General features: G+C 40.3%; 1 protein-coding gene across 2 annotated transcripts in view; it reads left to right on the forward strand.

Annotated features, from left to right (window-relative positions):
• The window catches only part of SYK (spleen associated tyrosine kinase), a 56,947-nt gene that overhangs the window by 18,265 nt on the left and 19,725 nt on the right, over nucleotides 1–18,957 (forward strand). For both annotated transcript variants that reach the window (XM_054810810.1, XM_054810811.1), the window contains exons 2-5: nucleotides 4,348–4,800; nucleotides 6,262–6,422; nucleotides 17,060–17,198; nucleotides 18,631–18,712. In XM_054810810.1, the coding sequence (XP_054666785.1) occupies nucleotides 4,387–4,800; nucleotides 6,262–6,422; nucleotides 17,060–17,198; nucleotides 18,631–18,712 (796 nt within the window). In that variant the 5' untranslated portion in view covers nucleotides 4,348–4,386. The remainder of the gene's footprint in view (nucleotides 1–4,347; nucleotides 4,801–6,261; nucleotides 6,423–17,059; nucleotides 17,199–18,630; nucleotides 18,713–18,957) is intronic.

An 18,957-nucleotide genomic window follows, 5' to 3' on the forward strand; every position in this document is an offset into this window, starting at 1 on the left:
AGTCCAACCATAAACCTAACACTACCAAGTCCACCATGAAACCATGTCCCTAAGCTCCATGTCTACGTGTCTTTTAAAAATACCTCCAGGGGTGGTGACTCAGCCACTTCACGGGGCAGCCTGTTGCAGTGCTTGATAACCCTTTTGGTGAAGACTTTTTTCCTAATATCCAACCTAAACCTCCCCGGCACAACTTGAGGCCATTTCCTCTCGTCCTATCACACTTGGGAAGAGACTGACACTGGCCCTGCCTGGGGTGACTGGCTTGTGCTGCTGTCCCTTGCAGCAGAGCTGCTCTCCCCCACGGCTTCCTCGGCGCACAATGCCATGTCCTGCCAAGAGAGACGTGCAAAGTGCTGGAGCTTGTCTGGCACTAGGAGTGAAAAGCCAAGGAAGCCCCAGAAGGCTGTGGGAGATGGAAGGCAAAGGCCTCCCGAGGGCTCTCCTTGCAGGCTGGAAAGCAGCAGCTGCAGCCCTGGTGCAGGGCAGAGAGATGTGGGGCCACACTGGGATGTGCCCCTGCCTCTGCACCCCCTTGGAGGTGGGCTGGAGGGAGGGAGGGATGGAGAGCAGGAGGGGAAGCCCCGATCTCCTCTGTACCTCCCCACTGCTCAAGCTGGGTTGGGTGAGATGCCTGGGGTGGCTCTGGCGAGCTGTTGGGGGGCCCTGGGAGAAGAACTGGTACACCCAAGACCCTTAAGCTCCCGTGCTCTTCCCCAAACACCACCAGGTTAGCACAGGGTGCCTGCAGGAGGTGGTCAGGGAAGATGGAGGAAGTCAAGGGGATCTTCACCGCTGCCTTCATTCCTTGCACCGACGGTCCCAGGATGGGCTTTGATGGGCTCCATAGCACCGCGCAGTTGGGCAATGGGGAGAGGAGTGCTGGAAGGGGATGCCTTTGCACAGCACCCAGACCTGCTCTTCTCTCCCATGCCAAAGCCGGTAGAGCAAGCCTAAGATCCTGCTGGAGTCTGCACAGCTTGTGTGTATGCCTGCAGGAGCCCTGGACAAAATGTACCAGCACAGACTGTGGCTGCTGAGAAGCAGCAAGGTCAGGGGCTGTCACAGCTATTCCCCAGCAACATTGCAGGGATGTCAGGGGCTGCCCCCGACAGCTGCCCAGCCAGGAAGGCAGACGCCCCAAAGGGGGAAAGCCTGCTGTACAGGATGGTTCCCCTTGTTGAGCTTCATTAATCCTCAGCCCAATTCTTCAGCTTTTTCAGATCCCTTTGAATGGCATCACAACCCTATGGTGTTTCAGTCACTACCCCCTATTTTGTATTATCTGTGAACTTGCTGAGGGTGCACTCTCCCCATTGTCCACCTACCTAATGAAGATCTTAAACAGTATTGGCTCCAGTACTGATCCTGGGTTACAACACTATTAACTGGCCTACAACTGAACCTTGTACTGTTGATTACAATCCTCTGGCCCTGCATTATGCTACTGAAATAACACATTCTGTTTAAGGCAAGCTGTCTTTGTCTTCATCTGGTGCAGTCAAAATTGTCATTTTGCACAGTATTTTCTGCAGAATCAATGTTGGTGGTCACTTACTGAGGACTACCTTCTTCTGTCTCTTCAGTTACAGCGTGCTTTTGCAATTAATAAGCTAAAGAAATATTAGTAGATCATTAGGGTTAAGAATACGAATTCTCAGAACTGAGACATTTAAATGGGAAAGTAGAGGGAAATTTTGTCAACGAAAATGCCAGAAAGATTAACTTGAGCATACGATGTGATCTTAAACCAGTAACCTCTGGTTGCAAACCACAAGAGTAATAAATAACATGCTGCACACAGCTCTGTTTTGTAGCGCTGCAGTAGCTCTGCAGCTTTGATGTCTCGCTTCTTTGGGAAGGTGGGAGAAGACCAGAAGATCTGCACAACATGTGGTTTGTCCTGACTGTGTCCTGTCTAGTTTTCTGTACTGTGTGAGCCTTGTTCATTTGACTTTTGTGTTTCTTCTGCCTCCCCCCCCAGCCCCTTCACATATTCACAGAGCAGCACAGGTATCTCTCTACTGTTTCTTGACCCAGGCACAAGAGACAGCAGATCAGCTATGGTCCACTCATGGGCCATACCTACACTGAGCAGCAGGCACACCACAGTTCTGCCTGCTGCAGAGCTGCCAGGAAAGGTGTCAGCCTGAAGCACTGTGTGCCAAAAGGTCCCACATTAAGACACCCATTCCTCAGTTGCAGCTTTGCACTATGCACTCTCCCTTCTTACATGGTCTTTCATATGAAAAGTCCTGTCCACCTGTGCTCGTGTAACTCAGTTGCAAACCGAGAGGTTTATTAACCCTGTTCACATACATCCTGAATTATTTAATGCTGATTCCACAGACTGCTGCATGGCTTACCTAAAACTGTGCCCTTTGTTTAACTCTGAAGGGCACATTGTTTTTACTGCTATATCCTGCACAGCAATAGAAACAGGAACTGAACTGCTGATTCTTTTGTCTGTTTCTAGCCAAGGTAATAGAAGTGGGAAAGAGAGCTGCAATAACCTGAATGAAACAGATAACGGTATTTTGTAGGTTAATGTTCATGGGTTTCATATTCAGTATATATATTTTACTTAGTATATATACATTGGAAAAAAAGAATACAAGGTTTGCAGTGATCTTGTAAATAGAAAGAAGCAACAGTGTTTTTCCTTTGATATACTTGCAATGTTGCCTGGTTTGCCTAAAATCTGCATAATACACTACCGATAACAGAGGCTGTCACCTATTTTGTATATTTGAGAGTATTTCAATATCAAGTTGTCACAACTGAACTTAAAAGATAAAGAAGTAAAAATTTTGGCAATGAAGTTGTGAGATATTTCCTAAGGAAAAGTTTAATCTGACACACGCAGATACCACAATGATAAGCACGTGCTGCTAGTTTTATTCAGCATTTCATGTGTTCTCTGAAAGTAATTTTTCAGATCGTGAAGTCATTTTACAGATGTGCAGGCAATAATACTTAGTGAGATTTTTCTTTTCTTTCTAGACTGAAAGAAGATGTCCAACTGTTCCTAGATGGAACAGTTATTCTTATGCCCCATAAACTGTAGATGTAACAGTCTGGCCAGTCCTGATTAAACAGTGATTGGATTGGGGAAGTGTTTGGAGGAAAAAATATGAAAACCTCGTAATGTTGCAGGAAACAACTAATGACTCAACTGGTAAACTCGTGATTACATAAATAATTGCAGTTGTGGACCTCTTGGTATGACAAAAAAGAGCTTTCAAATATTCTTGCAAGAATACAAGTCTCATTGGTGTCAATAAATTCACTTCCTATCCACTTAAATGTTATTAGCAGGTAGCTGGGTTATTCTTCCCAGTATCCATTAGCTAGTTATTTAAATGTGACTAGTATGAATAATAAACCAAATTCAGCATTTGGGTTCTGATGTCTCCTCTTCAGTAACTTCAAAGAGACAAAAGTAATTCCAGCACAATATTTAGTTGTCCAGGCAGTGTAAATCTGCCATGGGGTTTAATGAAAATAAATTTCTCTGCTGACAATGTAGGTTCAAGGCTGGGATAACTCAGAGAAGACAGGACACAAGAAGAGCAGTATTCCTGTAGCTAGAGTTCTACAGAGTTCTTATGCATTTTTTTTTTTAAAATATAATGTATTAATATATGTAATAGTATAATCTCTTATATATATGAGATTATTTTTATTGTTAAATTGTTAAAGAATAAAAGAATGGAAGCTGTTTATGTTATATTCACTGTTATTCTTCAAAGATGCTGAACTTGATTCTCTTCTGTGTTTTTGTTAGTAGTGTGCCTTCACATTATTTCAATATAAGCTGTTTGAAATGAAAACTGTTCAAAAAAATACAATTTTTTTTTTATACCATTTTAAAAAATTTGATAAATCTCTGTGGAGAAGAATGTTAACTATTTTAATATAAGGTTTTTTTCCATACTCAGTCCACATACTGGTATAAGCTACTCTTAGAAACAAAATTATAATAGCACAAAACTGCAATGAAAAACTGTTCTCACTGAATCTTTCTTACCTAGTTATTTCCTTTTATTGGGAAACACCTCAAGGCTAGTACAAAAGGATGGATAGAAGCATTCAGGCAAGTGAAAATGTCAGGACCTCTATATGGCTAGGCAAAGGAACAAAGAGGGAAAGAGTTAAAGGAAACTTGTGCACTTATAGGAAACTTCTATATTACTATATAACAGGGAAAAACTTTCTATTGGGATTTAGAAAGAGAACTTCTAACAAGATAAAAATGTGGTCTTCATCACAAAATCTTTTAAAAAATGTTACTGGTTCATCCTCTTTTTTCCAACTGATACTCATGTCTCTGTCTTTGCTTTTCAGATACAGAATACTAAGTTTGCACCTTGGAATAGAAAAAGCATGGCTTCCAGCATAGCAAACCCTGCTAACCATTTGCCATACTTCTTTGGCAATATTACACGTGAAGAAGCCGAGGAGTATCTAATGCAAGGAGGAGTCAGTGATGGACTATACTTGCTCCGTCAAAGCCGGAATTACCTGGGGGGCTTTGCCTTATCCTTGGCTCATGGAAGGAAGGTTCATCATTATTCAATTGAGAAGGAGCTGAGTGGCTCATATGCTATTGCAGGAGGCAAGTCACATGCCAGTCCTGCTGAACTTATTAACTACCACTCAGAGGAAGCTGATGGCCTTATCTGTCTGCTGAGAAAACCTCTCAACCGACCACCAGGAGTTGAACCCAAAACAGGACCCTTTGAAGATTTAAAAGAGAACCTCATCAGAGAGTATGTCAAACAAACTTGGAATTTGCAGGTAAATCCAGGCTAATTTTGCCATAAAGTGGTCTTTGAGTTAGGAGTTCTTACAGTTCTTGTTTCCAGCTGTTGCAGCTCCTGTGTAGTATTTTTTTCATAATGGAATCATAGCTGTTAGAGTTTTGAACAGTTTTCAGCAGTGGAGGTTTTTTCCCCCTAATACATGCAGTAACTTGGCTATAAGTGTAGTTTTCCTGAAATTTTTACAAAACTTGGACTTTTATGATGTCTTGGGCTAGCATAGCCTTATCTACCACTGCACTAACCTGTGTCATCAGATTTCCACATGCACCAAAAGTTAATAGATATGATGAACAAGATGCAGAAAGGGTTTGTTTGATTGCTTTTGATTCTAAATTTTTATGTATTGATGTGCAGGGACGCATGGCGACATGGTGACTTGTTTTCCATCCTCCCCTCTTAGCTGGGCTTGTTTCTGTGATGCTTATTTGATTATGTCCAAAACAGAACTTGGTTTCTTAACTGCAGAGCATTACCTATACATCTTTGGTACTGCACGTGTCAAGCAGGAATGTTCCATGCTGAGGAAGACAGGATTTTTTCCTTAGTCTGACTGTAAAGAAGCCAATCTTAACATGGCAATGCTAGTGTAGGAGGCTGCAACAGGAGTATTATTTCACCTTGGGATGCCATGAGTTGCCATTATGAACTCATGGAGTTACGCTAGGTTTTTCATCTCTTTTGGTAGTAACAAGTAACCCTATGTGTTCTGCTCTGTAAAATATGTGGAGCAATGCCCACACTGGAAAAGCATGAAACTCATACTATATTTACTAGAAGTGCTGAGGCTTACGTTTTTTTCTGATGAGTCTGAGCCCAATCTGGAAGGAAGTTGATGAACTCAAGTTGAAAACTGATGAAACTAGGGGTTTTGCCCTCAGATTCTGGGCCAAATTTAGAAGTGATAGATTGTGGATGGGTTTAGAAGTGTCTAGGTTACACCTAAAATATTAGCATAGTTCACTCTAAAATTGGGACTGTCCTGTCTGCTTTTGGGAAATTTGCATTGATACCTTCAACATAGACATGCTGCAACAATGCAAAGCGTGTTCAGCTTATTTCACTAACCTGCCATAGGATATGTAATATGGAGGTATGTTATGACATCTCAGAGTGACACAAAGTATATTTAGCTATGTCTCATTGGCATAAAAATATGTCGTAATTTTCAGTTGAGATACTGACATATTAAGGGCTTAATTTACTCATTATTTTTCCTTCAGAGGTAAAATAAGAATCCCAGCTTTGTGATGTTTAGATTACCATACGTTAATTTCTGTTTTAATACCTTTATAGCAATCAGATCTTTTCTTCACCTACAACAAATATGTGCAGATTTTGGATGTCCCGAAAGCAATCCAGTATTGGGAGTCTACCTGTCCTGTTTTTATTTTAGAAGGCAGGTTGACTGTCCCTCTCTGTTTTTACCACCCTCTAGGGGCATGCTCTTGAACAAGCTATCATTAGTCAAAAGCCTCAGCTGGAGAAGTTGATTGCCACTACAGCTCATGAGAAGATGCCGTGGTTCCATGGGAGGATCTCTCGGGAAGAGTCAGAACACCGTATCCTCACTGGGTCAAGAAACAATGGAAAATTTCTGTGAGTGCTTTTTTCTGTGGTATTGCTGTTTGCCACCAGTGTTACTACACAGTTCCCTTGAATGAATCTCAAATGAGAGTGTGTCCTAAAAGGTGGCTCATTCACAGTGAGAGAGCCCAGTCCAGCATGATCTACATGACGTAATCCTTCTTGTACTAAGTGTCTCCAAGATTAGGTTTCCACTTAACTAAAGATGGCAAACTATGGCAAAAGTGTGGGTCATTGTTTTTTAATAAAATACTAGGTTTAATTCTAAAGGGACTATCAGAGAAACTCAGTACCAAGAAAAATTCACTGAGCTTTGTTTTATAACTGATAAGCAGTACTAAGTGACTGTGGTAGGTTAACCTTGGCTCATCAAGCTGCTGTCACACAACTCCTGCTCAGCAGAACAGGGGGAGAAAACAGGATGGGAAAGCTCGTGAGACAAGGTGAAGACAGGGAGATCGTGTACTGCTAACCCTCATGGGCAAAACAGACTCCACTTGGGGAAAAGTAATTGAATTTATTGTCAGTTAAAATTGAGCTGGACAGTAAGAAACAAAGACAAACACATAAAAAATCAACTTCCCCTCACACCTCCATACCCCTGATTTTCACAGGCTCAACTTCACTCCTTCACTCCCAAGTCCTCTCCCCACCAAGCAGCGTGGGGGAGGATGGGTGCGGGATAGAGGCTGCGGTGAGTCCATAGTGACTTCTCTCTTCTGCTCCTTCATCCTCACACTGTCCCCTGCTGCAACATGGGCTCTCCAGAGGAAATATCGTTCAAGAAATACCCACCTGCTTGGAGGGCTGCAGGGGACTCTCTGCTCAGGTGCCTGGAGCACCTGCTCCCTGCCTCCTCCTCTGCCCTTGGTGTTTCCCTTGCTGTTTCCATCTGTCCTGGTTTCAGCTGAGAGGGTTAATTTTCCTCATAGTAGCTAGTAAGGGGATATGTTTTGGATTTGTGCTGGAAGCAGCGTTGGTAATATAGAGATGTTTTTGTTCTATGGACCTATTGCTGAGCAGTGCTTACACAGAGCCAAGGCCTTTTCTGCTTCTCGCACCGCCCAGCCAGCGGGATGGCTGGGGGTGCACAAGGACTTGTGAGGGGACACAGCCGGGGCAGCTGACCCAAACTGACCAAAGGGATATTCCATACCATGTGACGTCATGCTCAGTTTATAAGGAGCTTGGGGGAAGAGGAAGAGGCGGGGCGGCAGCATTCGGAGTGATGGCACTTGTCTTCCCAAGTCACTGTTACATGTGATGGAGCCCTGCTTTCCTGGAGATGGCTGAACACCTGCCTGCCCATGGGAAGTGGGGAATGAATTCCTTGCTTTGCTTTGCTTGTGCGCATGGCTTTTGCTTTACCTATGAAACTGTCTTATCTCAACCCACGAGTTTTCTCACTTTAACTTTTCCAGTTCTCTCCCCCATCCTGATGGGGGGGAGTGAGCGAGTGGCTACATGGTGCTCAGCTGCCGGCTGGGGCAAAACCACGACACTGTTTTATGCTTGCTTTTTTATTCTCTCCACCACCACCTACCAGGCATTTTTCTGCCCTTTCTTAAGGATGTTTTCACGGAGGTGCCACATACGCAACTGAGGTGCTTGGTGGTGCCCTGCAAGGGTGTCCACTGGGGCCAGCTGGAACCAGCCGTGGCTGGCCCAGAGCAGCCCCTGGCCTCCTCACAGGGACCCTGCAGCCCCCCTGCCAAAGCCTGGCCACCTGCACCCAATACACTGACTTACCAAAGTGGTAAAAGACCAAACAAACCACCTATGTTAACAACTTTTGGGATCCATAACTGGCAGTTTTCCCGGGGACAGTGACGGTGCTTTGTTTTGCAGTTAAGCAACAGAAGGAATTTTACCTTTTACCGTGGTAACGCCATTTTGTGTCTGCCGCTGTCTGCATTTACTCCACCTCATGATCTTTTGTTTTCTGAGTACAAATGTGTCATTTAGGATGGTGACTAAGAGCCATAATCTTGTGATGATTACAGCCAGTCAAAATCTTCTAACAAAAAAGTTTTTCTTTTGGAAAATCCTCATTTGAAAAAAATCAATGTTTTCACTGAGCCATTTTTTGTCCTCCCACTCCCCAAATGGTAGCATTTATGTAATGATAGAAAATGAATCTTAAAGGTCATTGCCAAGGAAGGACCACTTAGAACTGTACAATTCCTGAGAGAAATTTCATCGCCTATCTAAGTAGTCTCCTTCAGCACTCAATTATCTTTGACTTTTTTAAAGCTCGTCCAGAGTAAAACCCCAGGAGTGAGCGTGGGATGGATATGCTTCTTCAGTACCAACTCTTTCACTTTACTGATTGCCATAATTCACTAATTGCTAATCTAGATGCAACCTTCATATGTTTCCATGTTTCAATCTTAATTGTCAGGAACTGGTAACTCTCTAAATCTTTATTTCCAGTAGAGTTAATTCCTATCAAGTCTTACTAATGAATACTTTGTACTGACATCTCATTTCTTTCTTCTTTTTGGTCGCTTTCTTCGTTCATGGTCATTGTCACCTAAGTCGCTATGCGTCTTCGCGTTGTCAGCCTAGTACTCCTTGTTTCTTGGGATCTCATCTAGGAGGTCATTTACCTGGTTGCTTTTGTTGCTATTTGTAACAAAAAAGTCATAAATTTGTTACAAATTTTGTGACATTTGTAGCAAAAAATTGTTACAAAAGTTTGTGGAGCCAAAGACTCCCTTACCAAAGATTTACCTTTTAGGAATGCTGCTTTTCACAGGAGAAGTTTCATTGATTTGATGAACATAGTCGCTGTCATAGATTACCAGCACAGCATTACCATACCACCTCTCCTTTTTGTTGCCCTGTGACTTTGGTAGGGTTTTTTTTCCTGCTTTTTAGATGTAGGGGCAGGTGGATATGTAATCTGAAATAAAGCAGCAACCCTTTCTTTTAAAGACCTGTCTTTTAAAAAACCCCACAACTTTCTATATTAACATCTTACCAAATCAATGTTAGATCAATTGAGTCATGCTGTTGATCATGTATTAAAGCTTGCAGCTTTTCCAGTTTACCTTTTGCACATACTGGTTTCTATGTGGGTCACAGTGCTCCTCTTTAGGGTAAAAAAAAGGAAGCTAATTTTTCTTCAAAGAAATGAATCCCTTAGCTAACATTTCTTAACAAAAGGGATGGGTTTTGGAGTGAGTGTAATTTTTTAGCAGCCTTAACATTTTCAGTCTCTATTATAGACCCTGGTCTCTTTTTAATCTTCTACAAGCATTTGTACAGCTTTAAATAGAAATACTTCCCCAGCATTTTCCTGTTTCCCTTAGAGATGGCCTAGGAGGCGTTTCTGGTGCTGTTTGCAGTGACATGCTCAATGAGCTGTGATGGAGCAGTCAGACGTCCTGTGGGACTGGTTATGTCAGTGGGTGCCTGTCTTATATAGTTCTGCTGGAACTCAGGGGGCTGTTTTCACATCAGGTAGATAGAGGGGAAAATGCTAACTTTAAGGCTCTGTTTAAGCCTTGAGAAGTGCCACTGAAGCTTAAATAATATAAAAATATAACTGATAGTATGTTGAGCTTGCGTTCCTGTTATTAAAGACAACACCGTTTACTTCTGCATCTGTAGGGTGCCTTCCAGTGCATTAATTGTTCTTGCATGGACTGCTTATCTGACAGGGTTAGAGCTCAGTAACCACTTAGCTGCCATTGACTCATGCTCCCAAGGAAGAAGCAGGGTGAGATCTTCATCTGCCCCATAATTCAGCAGCCAGAGCAGCAAGAGAAATACCGTGTCGTTCATTTGTGTCAGAAACTGGTTATTTTTCCTGCCAGAGCCCTTCTAGCTCTCAGGTTGGTAGATCTAGAGGCTCATAGCAAATAACAAAAGAACTGTCTAATTCAGAGGGGTTTTCTGGTTTCTGCAGTGGTTTGCCTAACATGGGCTTGCTCAGCAGGTGTTGAGAAATAAACCACTCATTTGTTAGCTAACTGAAACAGCAGCAGCAAAATCGTTGCATGCTGGAAAGGCGCATAGTTTTACATTTCAGGCATGGGCATCACATACATTTTCCTTACCCAGCAGCAGCACATGTCAGAATCTTCTGTACATCTGTGGACTGAAGACTGTGAATTTATGCTTGTGAATGTGGTTGCTCAGGGACTGTTTTTCTCACATTGGTCAAGACAGTCAAGCCTGGTAGCTGACTGCAAGGTAAAACTTAGAAACATTCAATGTCTAAGATAAGTTCGCTTGTTGAGATAAGAATTGGAGCCTGGGAACAAAGAGGGAGGCTAGCTTTTCAATGAGAAGAGGTACTCTGAAGCTATCCAACAAGTCCACAAGCAGGTGCTGGTATATGACAAAAATCGTCTTGTGTATTTTGTAAAAAATAATAAATTTTAGAGGGCTAGAATATTTCTGTATATTCTTTCACAAGAGTTTCTAGAACTTCATTCCTCCAGAGATCTACTAACTGTTTGACCTACCTGACTTGAAACAAAATCCAGTACAGCAGTCTCTGTGAGAACACGCCTAATGCCTAGATCTCTTTAGCACTGCTTTGCAGCACTACAAGATTATTAAATCTAGGTTTGGGGGTTTTTTATATAATAAATACGGAAATAGTTGCAAAGCTTCCTGATTGCAGTTCAAAATGTCACAAATAGCATAATAAATCTAACACTGAAACTCATCCAAGCTGCTGGAAAAGTTCTGAGCTAACTGTGGGTGTTTTACCAGGGAATTTTCAAAGGCCTTTTTAAAGCTTTTGTGATGACTGAAAAGTCAGTGAAATAAGTATAGATAAGTATAGGGTGCTACAGAGTTTGTTTTCAAAGCCAAATATAGAAACAATATCATGAAATGATGTGAAATAGGAAGCAGTGCCCGTCTCTTCTGGGATGAACACTCATGAAAGATTGCTACTCTAGCCACAAAATTTGGAGAAAAAACTATAGCAGCAGAATGGAAGAAAAATATGATATCTCTAAAATGATCTGAAGAGCAACTGAAAACTTGATTTAAGTCTCAAGCCCCTGTTATCTTCATTAACACTGCTTTTCATGCTGCATAGGCCTCTGGTTCTTACCAGACTTCTGTTAAGCATCAGGTTTTCATTAGACTTTGCCTATTGGGGGCATAATTGTAGCATACGGTGATCAGTATTGTCCAGATGATCATAAATAATATTATTCATATTATTAACAATGTTATTGATATTGCAATAATATTTGTATTTATAATATAATAACATTATTTATAATATTGTTAATATTATTTTTGTGAGGGCATGCATGTGTGGACCTATTAAAAAATAAATGAAAAATTTGCTAACAGTGACAGACTAGCAGTATAATAAATGTTAGTTTTCTCTGCAGTTTCACATAGGAAAGAACTCTGGTAAGTGTGTGGTAGCACTTGGCACATCTTGGTCTATTATCGGTAGCAATCACTTCAGTTACATGAACTTGTGATCTTGTATATGTGTTAAGAATCAGAAATTCTGAAATTGAAGGGAGACAAGCAATATTCAGAAATACAGTTAAACTTAAAAAACCAACATGAAGGAAGCTGTGAGTGAAGGCATTGCATAATTAGCAGTTTAGTCTCTATGAACCTTTTATATGGGTTCATAGCCATATGTAGATTACATAAAATGTGAACAGTTGTGTAAAAGAAAAGTAAAAAATAATTCTAGTATCATAAGAATGATGCCTTGAATACATAACAAGTTATACTAAAGAGGACAAAACTAGTTTAGACTGTTAGAATGACTCACAGCACTACTCATCATGGCATCTCATGACCTCTAGAGACTAAACTGTCTCTTATATGTCACAATAGTTAGCACCATTATATGTCACTAGTAGCACCATTTCAAAATAACAAATTTTGAAGTGCAGTTGTCCATAAGAGTTTTCTTGTCTTTTGTCTGACCAAAAATCTGTGCTTCTGATCCATGGAGCAGTCTATCGTATTGTCTTCCCCTAGGGAATTTACCACTACTGGAGTCCATACTGAGCTAGGTGATTTATCTGACCTTGTAGAGTATTCTTTAAAGAATCCATATTTAATCCATAAATGGAACTGGACATTGTCGATATCAGACAAGGTGAGAACAATCTTACTAAACATGACATTAATTCAGAGATATTAATTGATGATGAAGTTCCTTTTCAAAATGCCAAGCAGTTAGTAGGCTTAGATGACCGTAAAAATTTTCCAAGATGATAGATGATAAAATACAGACAATGAATCATATTTCTGGTGGTGCTCTATTCCTTTCCACAACAGGCTGGATGATGCCCACAGCACTTTGGGAGAGTTGTTTACTGATCTTCAGTTAGGTACATGGTGGGGTGCCACTTGGAGGTCCCTGCAGCAGGACTGTGGCTTCTCAAGACTAGCTCTATGCTGTATGCTTCAGCAAGCAGCAGAGTTGGTCAGAGGTGTGAAGAAAAGATGTGATCCCTGACTGAGATAGCTTTACTGAGAAGATCCCCCGTTGCAGGTGCAGTTTTACAGCAAAGCTAGTTTTAGATTTTTGGTGGAACATAGTGTATTTTGCTGACAGGGCAATGCCAGCATAATAGACTACAGTGATACAATCCCTCTCGCAAAGGTGTTTTGTCACTGTGCATGCACCTCAATACCCTTATCAGGAGGTAAGTTTTAGGTTCCATTGGAGATAGCAGTAGTGTGTAGATGAGCTAGCTCCTGAATTCTGTAGTGTGCTGACTTTTCTGAAACAGCTTTGAATGTGTTACTAAACAGGGGAGAAGAAATTATGTAAATGAAGACTGCAGTCAATCCATTTCTTCCTTTGTATGATCCTGTTACGGATGGCACCATGTTCATTCCTTTTTGCCCTCAAACTTGAAACGTGTGCAGTGAGCTGCAGATTTTTGAGGTGATAATGAATAGCCATGTTGTTAATAACATTACAAGAGAGACGGTCATAGGGGCAGACAAGTAAGGAGTTGCTGGATCTTGATGAGCAGTGGGGAATGTCAGTATCTTTGGCATCAAGGAAGTTGTTATCACTGAGGAAGCAAATCAAGGCCAAGAACAAACTTTAACATGCCCTTGGATTCAGGAGTGAGAATAATTTCACACCATTCCTAAAGCAAGCATTTTACTAGTTTATTTCCTTCATTATTCTCCACTGTAGAATGCTGTGACTTCTTTTTTTCTACACAGTCAATGAGGCATGTTTTAATAGCAATTTATTTGGTTTTTTTACCCTCAGGGATTTTTTCCTTTAGAAATAAAGGGATCATTTGGCTTTTCGCTTGGAAGCAGAAAAAATTGGGACATTGTTCTTTTTGTTTCCAAGCAAAAATGCAGACATTACCAAAGGAAAGAGTGCATAGCTGTTTACAGTCTGTAGTGATACTCACAACAGTTATTGGTTGCTATTTGGGTTACAGTCACAAAAACATAAGAAATACTCAAGCATAGATTGCATGAAAATTAAAATCAATAACTAAACCTTCTTTGCATTGCATCATGTAACAATTTGAGTTTCTCAGTTCCTTCTAAAATTGCTGGTTTAAAATGTGTGTAATAGAAAATATAGCTACCTTGATGTTTCTCTAATATATCTATGAATTGCTCTCAGAGAAGTTGTTCATGTTTCTGATGAATCTCAGTGGGTGAAAGGACAATATTGTTTATTTACAGGTGTTTATTATCTTTATGTTTTTCTTCTGTAGATCTGTAATTCTTTACAATAGCATGAAATGGAAGACCAAGTGATATTTCACTGCTGGCTTCCTTCCTTGCCAAAATGGTTTTTAAAAAGACAGCTTTTTTAAATGAAGTTTTTTTGTTATCATTTTGTATTGAAGAATAGTAAATACTGTGTATAATTTTAGAGTATATTAAAGCAGATATTGCAGTTGGAATTTTGGAATTTTTTCTCAACATTCTCAAAATTAATACTTTTCATAGAAGGAAAGTTCCATATATGGGGAGAGCCCCCAAATCTGATGTCATGACCCTGAGTAGTACAGGCAGTGCCATCAAGAAGATGTGAAAACTTTGATTTCCACTTCAGGAGGTTTCAGTTTACGACCTTTCAGTTTGAGCAGCCTTTTTCTTTTGATTCCATTTTTTGCTGTAACTGTAAGGTACTGGATACTGTGTACCCAGCTGGCATTCTGGAGGCTTAGCCTAACCTAGACAGCCATTATCGCAGTCTACAAAACCAAAATGAAATAGTGAAATGTAGCCTGTGACTATCCTTGTCACCAGAGGCAGTAAAAGTTTTTGGTTTCGTCTGTGATGGTAAGCTCTGTGAGGGTGCTTTTTGGACCAGTAAGGGATGTGGTTGACAAAACTGAGACTTAGGCCATTATTTGGCTCTCACTTCAATGCTCTTGATACTTCTGCTCTTCAGACATGTTTTGGAAAGGAGCAGTACCTCCTGTTGTGTTTTGTAGGGATCCAAATTGATTGGCTACAGTTAAAAAAACCCACTTGAACCATAACCCCAAAAGAATGAGGCTCCCTCTGGACCCTGATCAATCATAAGTGTTAGAATGGAGATTTTTTGCATGAGTGGTGATAGAGCTTGTCTTGACAGAAGTTGCCATGACTGTGAACTGCAGATGTCTTCAGAGTTACATAGCTGTTGGGTTGGGGGAAGGAGGAGCACAGAAATGCAACAACAGCCTTACATACCTGAACTCTGCCTAAATCCTGCACTGGAAACTGATGGGGCTGTTTGGATCTGTGCCATGGTCCTTAGGAATCAGGACTCTCTTCTCCCATTTGATGCCCATGGTCTCAAGAAATGTTTATGATGCCTCTTGTCATAGTAACAACTCTTGCAAATGAGAATCAGTTTCAGTAGAGCTAATTGTATTGGAGCCACCATTTCCTCAAGTGAAGCATGAAGGACATTTCTAACTGGGAAACAATCCATTTGCATTTTTATAGTCTTACATGTGCTATATTCTGAATTGAAGTCTGAATACAATGAAATGCCATTCATTTGTGTTTTAGAAACAATGCCCTCTATTCTGAAAATATTTTTCCAAGCATTATTTGCTAAGAGCAAGTCACAGGAAGACAAGTAAAAGTCATTCTTCATTTTAGCAGAGCCTGTTGCTCTCCACTGGTCAGTCAGCACAGGAAATCAGCATACTGAGAAAATACCTGCATGTCATAAAAAAACCACAATGTGTTTCAAGTTGCTTTAGAGACACTAGGCAAATTACTTTGGTTTCAGAAAAAAAACTGACCCTACTTCCCTTTTCCTTTAGCCACTGTCCTGTTCACATCTTAGGCAACAAGAATCACTCTGCTTGAAAAAATAGTTGCATGAGTAGTTCAGATAAAGCACAGTTTTAGTTCAGCCTTGTGTGAGTCAGCTGACAAGCAGAATTTCATGCTTGCCTCTGGGATGTGATAGCAAGTTCTGGTGTTGCACCAGTGAAGGTTCCCAACACCATAGTGAGCATATCATTCTATATTTATTTTCAGGAGTTTTGAAGAATTCAAGGGAGAGTGAGTAGATTTCAGTGCACACTGGAACAAGAAATGTTTCAGTGTTGCTCAAAACTTACGAAAAACCCATTATTCCAGAAAATTCTAATCTAGCTCTATTGCTGTCTCACTGTCAGCAGCAAGTGAACGCAGGCAACTCAAACTAAAATAAAAAGCCTACTCTCTAAACCCAGAAATGCTATGCCAGCTATGATGGAGCTAGTAGCAAATTCCTATTTCCATCCAGTCACCAGAAGAGGCTGGTCTTGGTGTGAGCTAGCCTTGAGTACACATGAAACAGCTCTGCAACACTTTACAGGCATCTCAGATGTTGCTTGCAGATGTCCTGGAAGAAGATCACCTGGCTACCTATGAATTCTAGACAATGTTTTTATTCTGTGATGTTTCCCTGGTGAAGTTTAGAACAGATCTATATCCCAATACCATGTGAAATTTCATGTGAATTTTATGTGAAATCTGCAACAAAACATTAATATCTTTACAGAAATTGTAAGAATTGATGATTACAGAAATGTATGATTTACTTCAAGCTCCCAGCGAAACAACAAGCTGTTTCAGTACACAAAGATTTTCCCTTTATTTGTATTTCACATTATATTCTTTTAGTATTTTATCTTCTGCACTTACTGTCATCTATTTATTTCAAAATAAAAGATATAAGCAAGAAATCTTGCTCTAATGAAGGCACTTATCTGTTCTTTTTAATTTTAGGTGAGCTGTGGAGGAGATGGAAGTGTAACTGTTTGTATATGTTGGATCCTGGCCTCAAACTTTCATGGGCTTTGTAGGCCTGCAGTGCACAAGCCTTCAAATGCTTCCTTGCTCAGAGAGCACTTTGTGCACTGCACAGTGTTTTGTAGCTGCCTAGCAAAGAGCTCCACATCGTGGATTTTCTGTTGTCATCTGTTGCCTTTTGAGGGGGGGAAAAAAAGAAAAAAGCAAAGGAACTTTAGGGAATTCTATCTAAAAACAAGTGGCACTAAGAAATAAATGAAAGACTTAACAAAATGTCTTCAGAAGTTGCAGTGCTGGTTTTGCTTTGCTTTTAATTCAAAAGCTTAAAGAAAAGGATGATTTAAAAAAGAATTTCAACCTAAAGACTCATTCCTAGTAAAGAGGAACCCTGAAAATCTCTCTTATTCCTACAGTATCCGAGAAAGGGACAGCAATGGTTCCTATGCCCTGTGTCTGCTGAATGATGGAAAAGTACTGCATTACCGTATTGACAGAGATAAGACAGGAAAGCTCTCCATACCGGATGGAAAAAGATTTGACACCCTCTGGCAGGTCTGTTAAATTTGAATCACTTGGATATCTGTCATCATGTTTCCATATAACTGACTAAGGCAGCTTGGTTTACTTTGCTGTGCATCAACAGTCTTTAAGCTAAACAGCAACATCCTTTGGCAAGTTATTTGTCGTATGTTGCCAACTTTATGTGGTTTCTATACATGAAGAAAATATATGTTAATGTAGAAAGCTATGTAAGTGTAGAGAGTTTAATCATTTTTAAATGTGATATTGCAGCTAGGCTGAGTTCAAATTTGCTGTAATTATTATTCAGTTAGCTGAACATTCTCTAAAATGGAAGACCGTTTGCATTTGCAAATGACCATATTCAATAATAGCTATGCTAGGTATAGTCTTTGCTAATGTCCTTTATGACAGCAATAAACAGGATTCTGGGAAGCCCAAAGGGGATGGTTTGGGATGCTGTACACATACTGCATTCTTTAGCTTTGAAATTCTTTACCTTCAAGGCTGAAAAAGCATTGTTTGCTGAGGGTTACCACCAAAATATGTCTGAAACCTGGTAAAGATTAAGCAATTAAGGAATGTATAGTTGCTTATGCCATAGTTGATCATAAAACTGAATATTGGAGAAATGACTGCATAAATTGAAAATGCTATGGGAATTGAAACACCTGCAGAAATCTCTTATGTCTTCTTGCTTGAAATTCTACTAAAATGAGTAAAACAAGTCACAAATCTATAATATAAGTCTTTGGTTGCATATGTAAATTCTTAGCCTTTCCTAGTAAATGTTCTGCATATTTCTTTCCTGGAGTCACTGGAAATTTAAAAGCAGCTATGCTATCTTACAAGATTTTTTTTAATATGTCTGTCTCACTCACAGACCCCCTCCTTTCTAATCAATGCACCAAAGCATAAATAGCGGTAACAAACCTGTAATAAAATGGCATGGAGAAGACAATCCAGGAACACAAATGGCCACAATTATTACTGCTATACATTTATTAACTGCTTACATCCCATTGCAACTTTGAGGTCCAAATAAAGCATTGCATATTAGGACATTTCCTGCACTGTAGTTATAACCATCTTGGAAAAAAAAATCTTGAAAAGAGGGGGAGAACTGAGTGGTAGAAAAATAAGTGATTTGCTAAGAGTTACGAAGCTGGTTAGTAGCAGAACCAAGTGTAGAATGCTGAGTCATACAAATCCAGTTCCTGGATCACGTTCCAGATTCATCCACAGGGTTACTTCAGAAACATGCATCCCTGCTAAAGAGAAGTAAAGATGAGGTAAGAACATGTGCAGATCTGCTGTATGCCCAGTTCATTTGCTGTAATATATACCAATTATTGTACATATACACAATTTTAAAGACACAGTTTATTTAATTATACCTCCCTTACATTTTCATATCTTTTTTTCTCCTTCTCTCTTTTTTTCCCCCCCCCTCTTATTCTGGTAGTTAGTTGAGCATTACTCATACAAACCAGACGGATTATTAAGGGTTCTTACCATTCCTTGTCCACAACTTGGCTCAGAAAATGGTGAGTTATTCCTATTATTTTGATATGTGTGAGTAGCTGTGCTAATGATGATAAAGATGTGTGTATTTTTTCCACATTCAATGTAGGTTAGGTGAGTGCAGATTACAGTAGATTAAAGTTGGATAAAGAAATTTTAAATGTTAAATTTCCAACTTTTCAAATGAGTTATGGTCTTCCAGACCATGCAGGATGGAGGCAGATCCTGTAGCTTAAGGGAGGCTACCAACTCCAGTTACTGCTGCCTC

This window comes from Grus americana, chromosome Z (genome assembly GCF_028858705.1).
Source record: "Grus americana isolate bGruAme1 chromosome Z, bGruAme1.mat, whole genome shotgun sequence".
NCBI lineage: Eukaryota > Metazoa > Chordata > Aves > Gruiformes > Gruidae > Grus > Grus americana.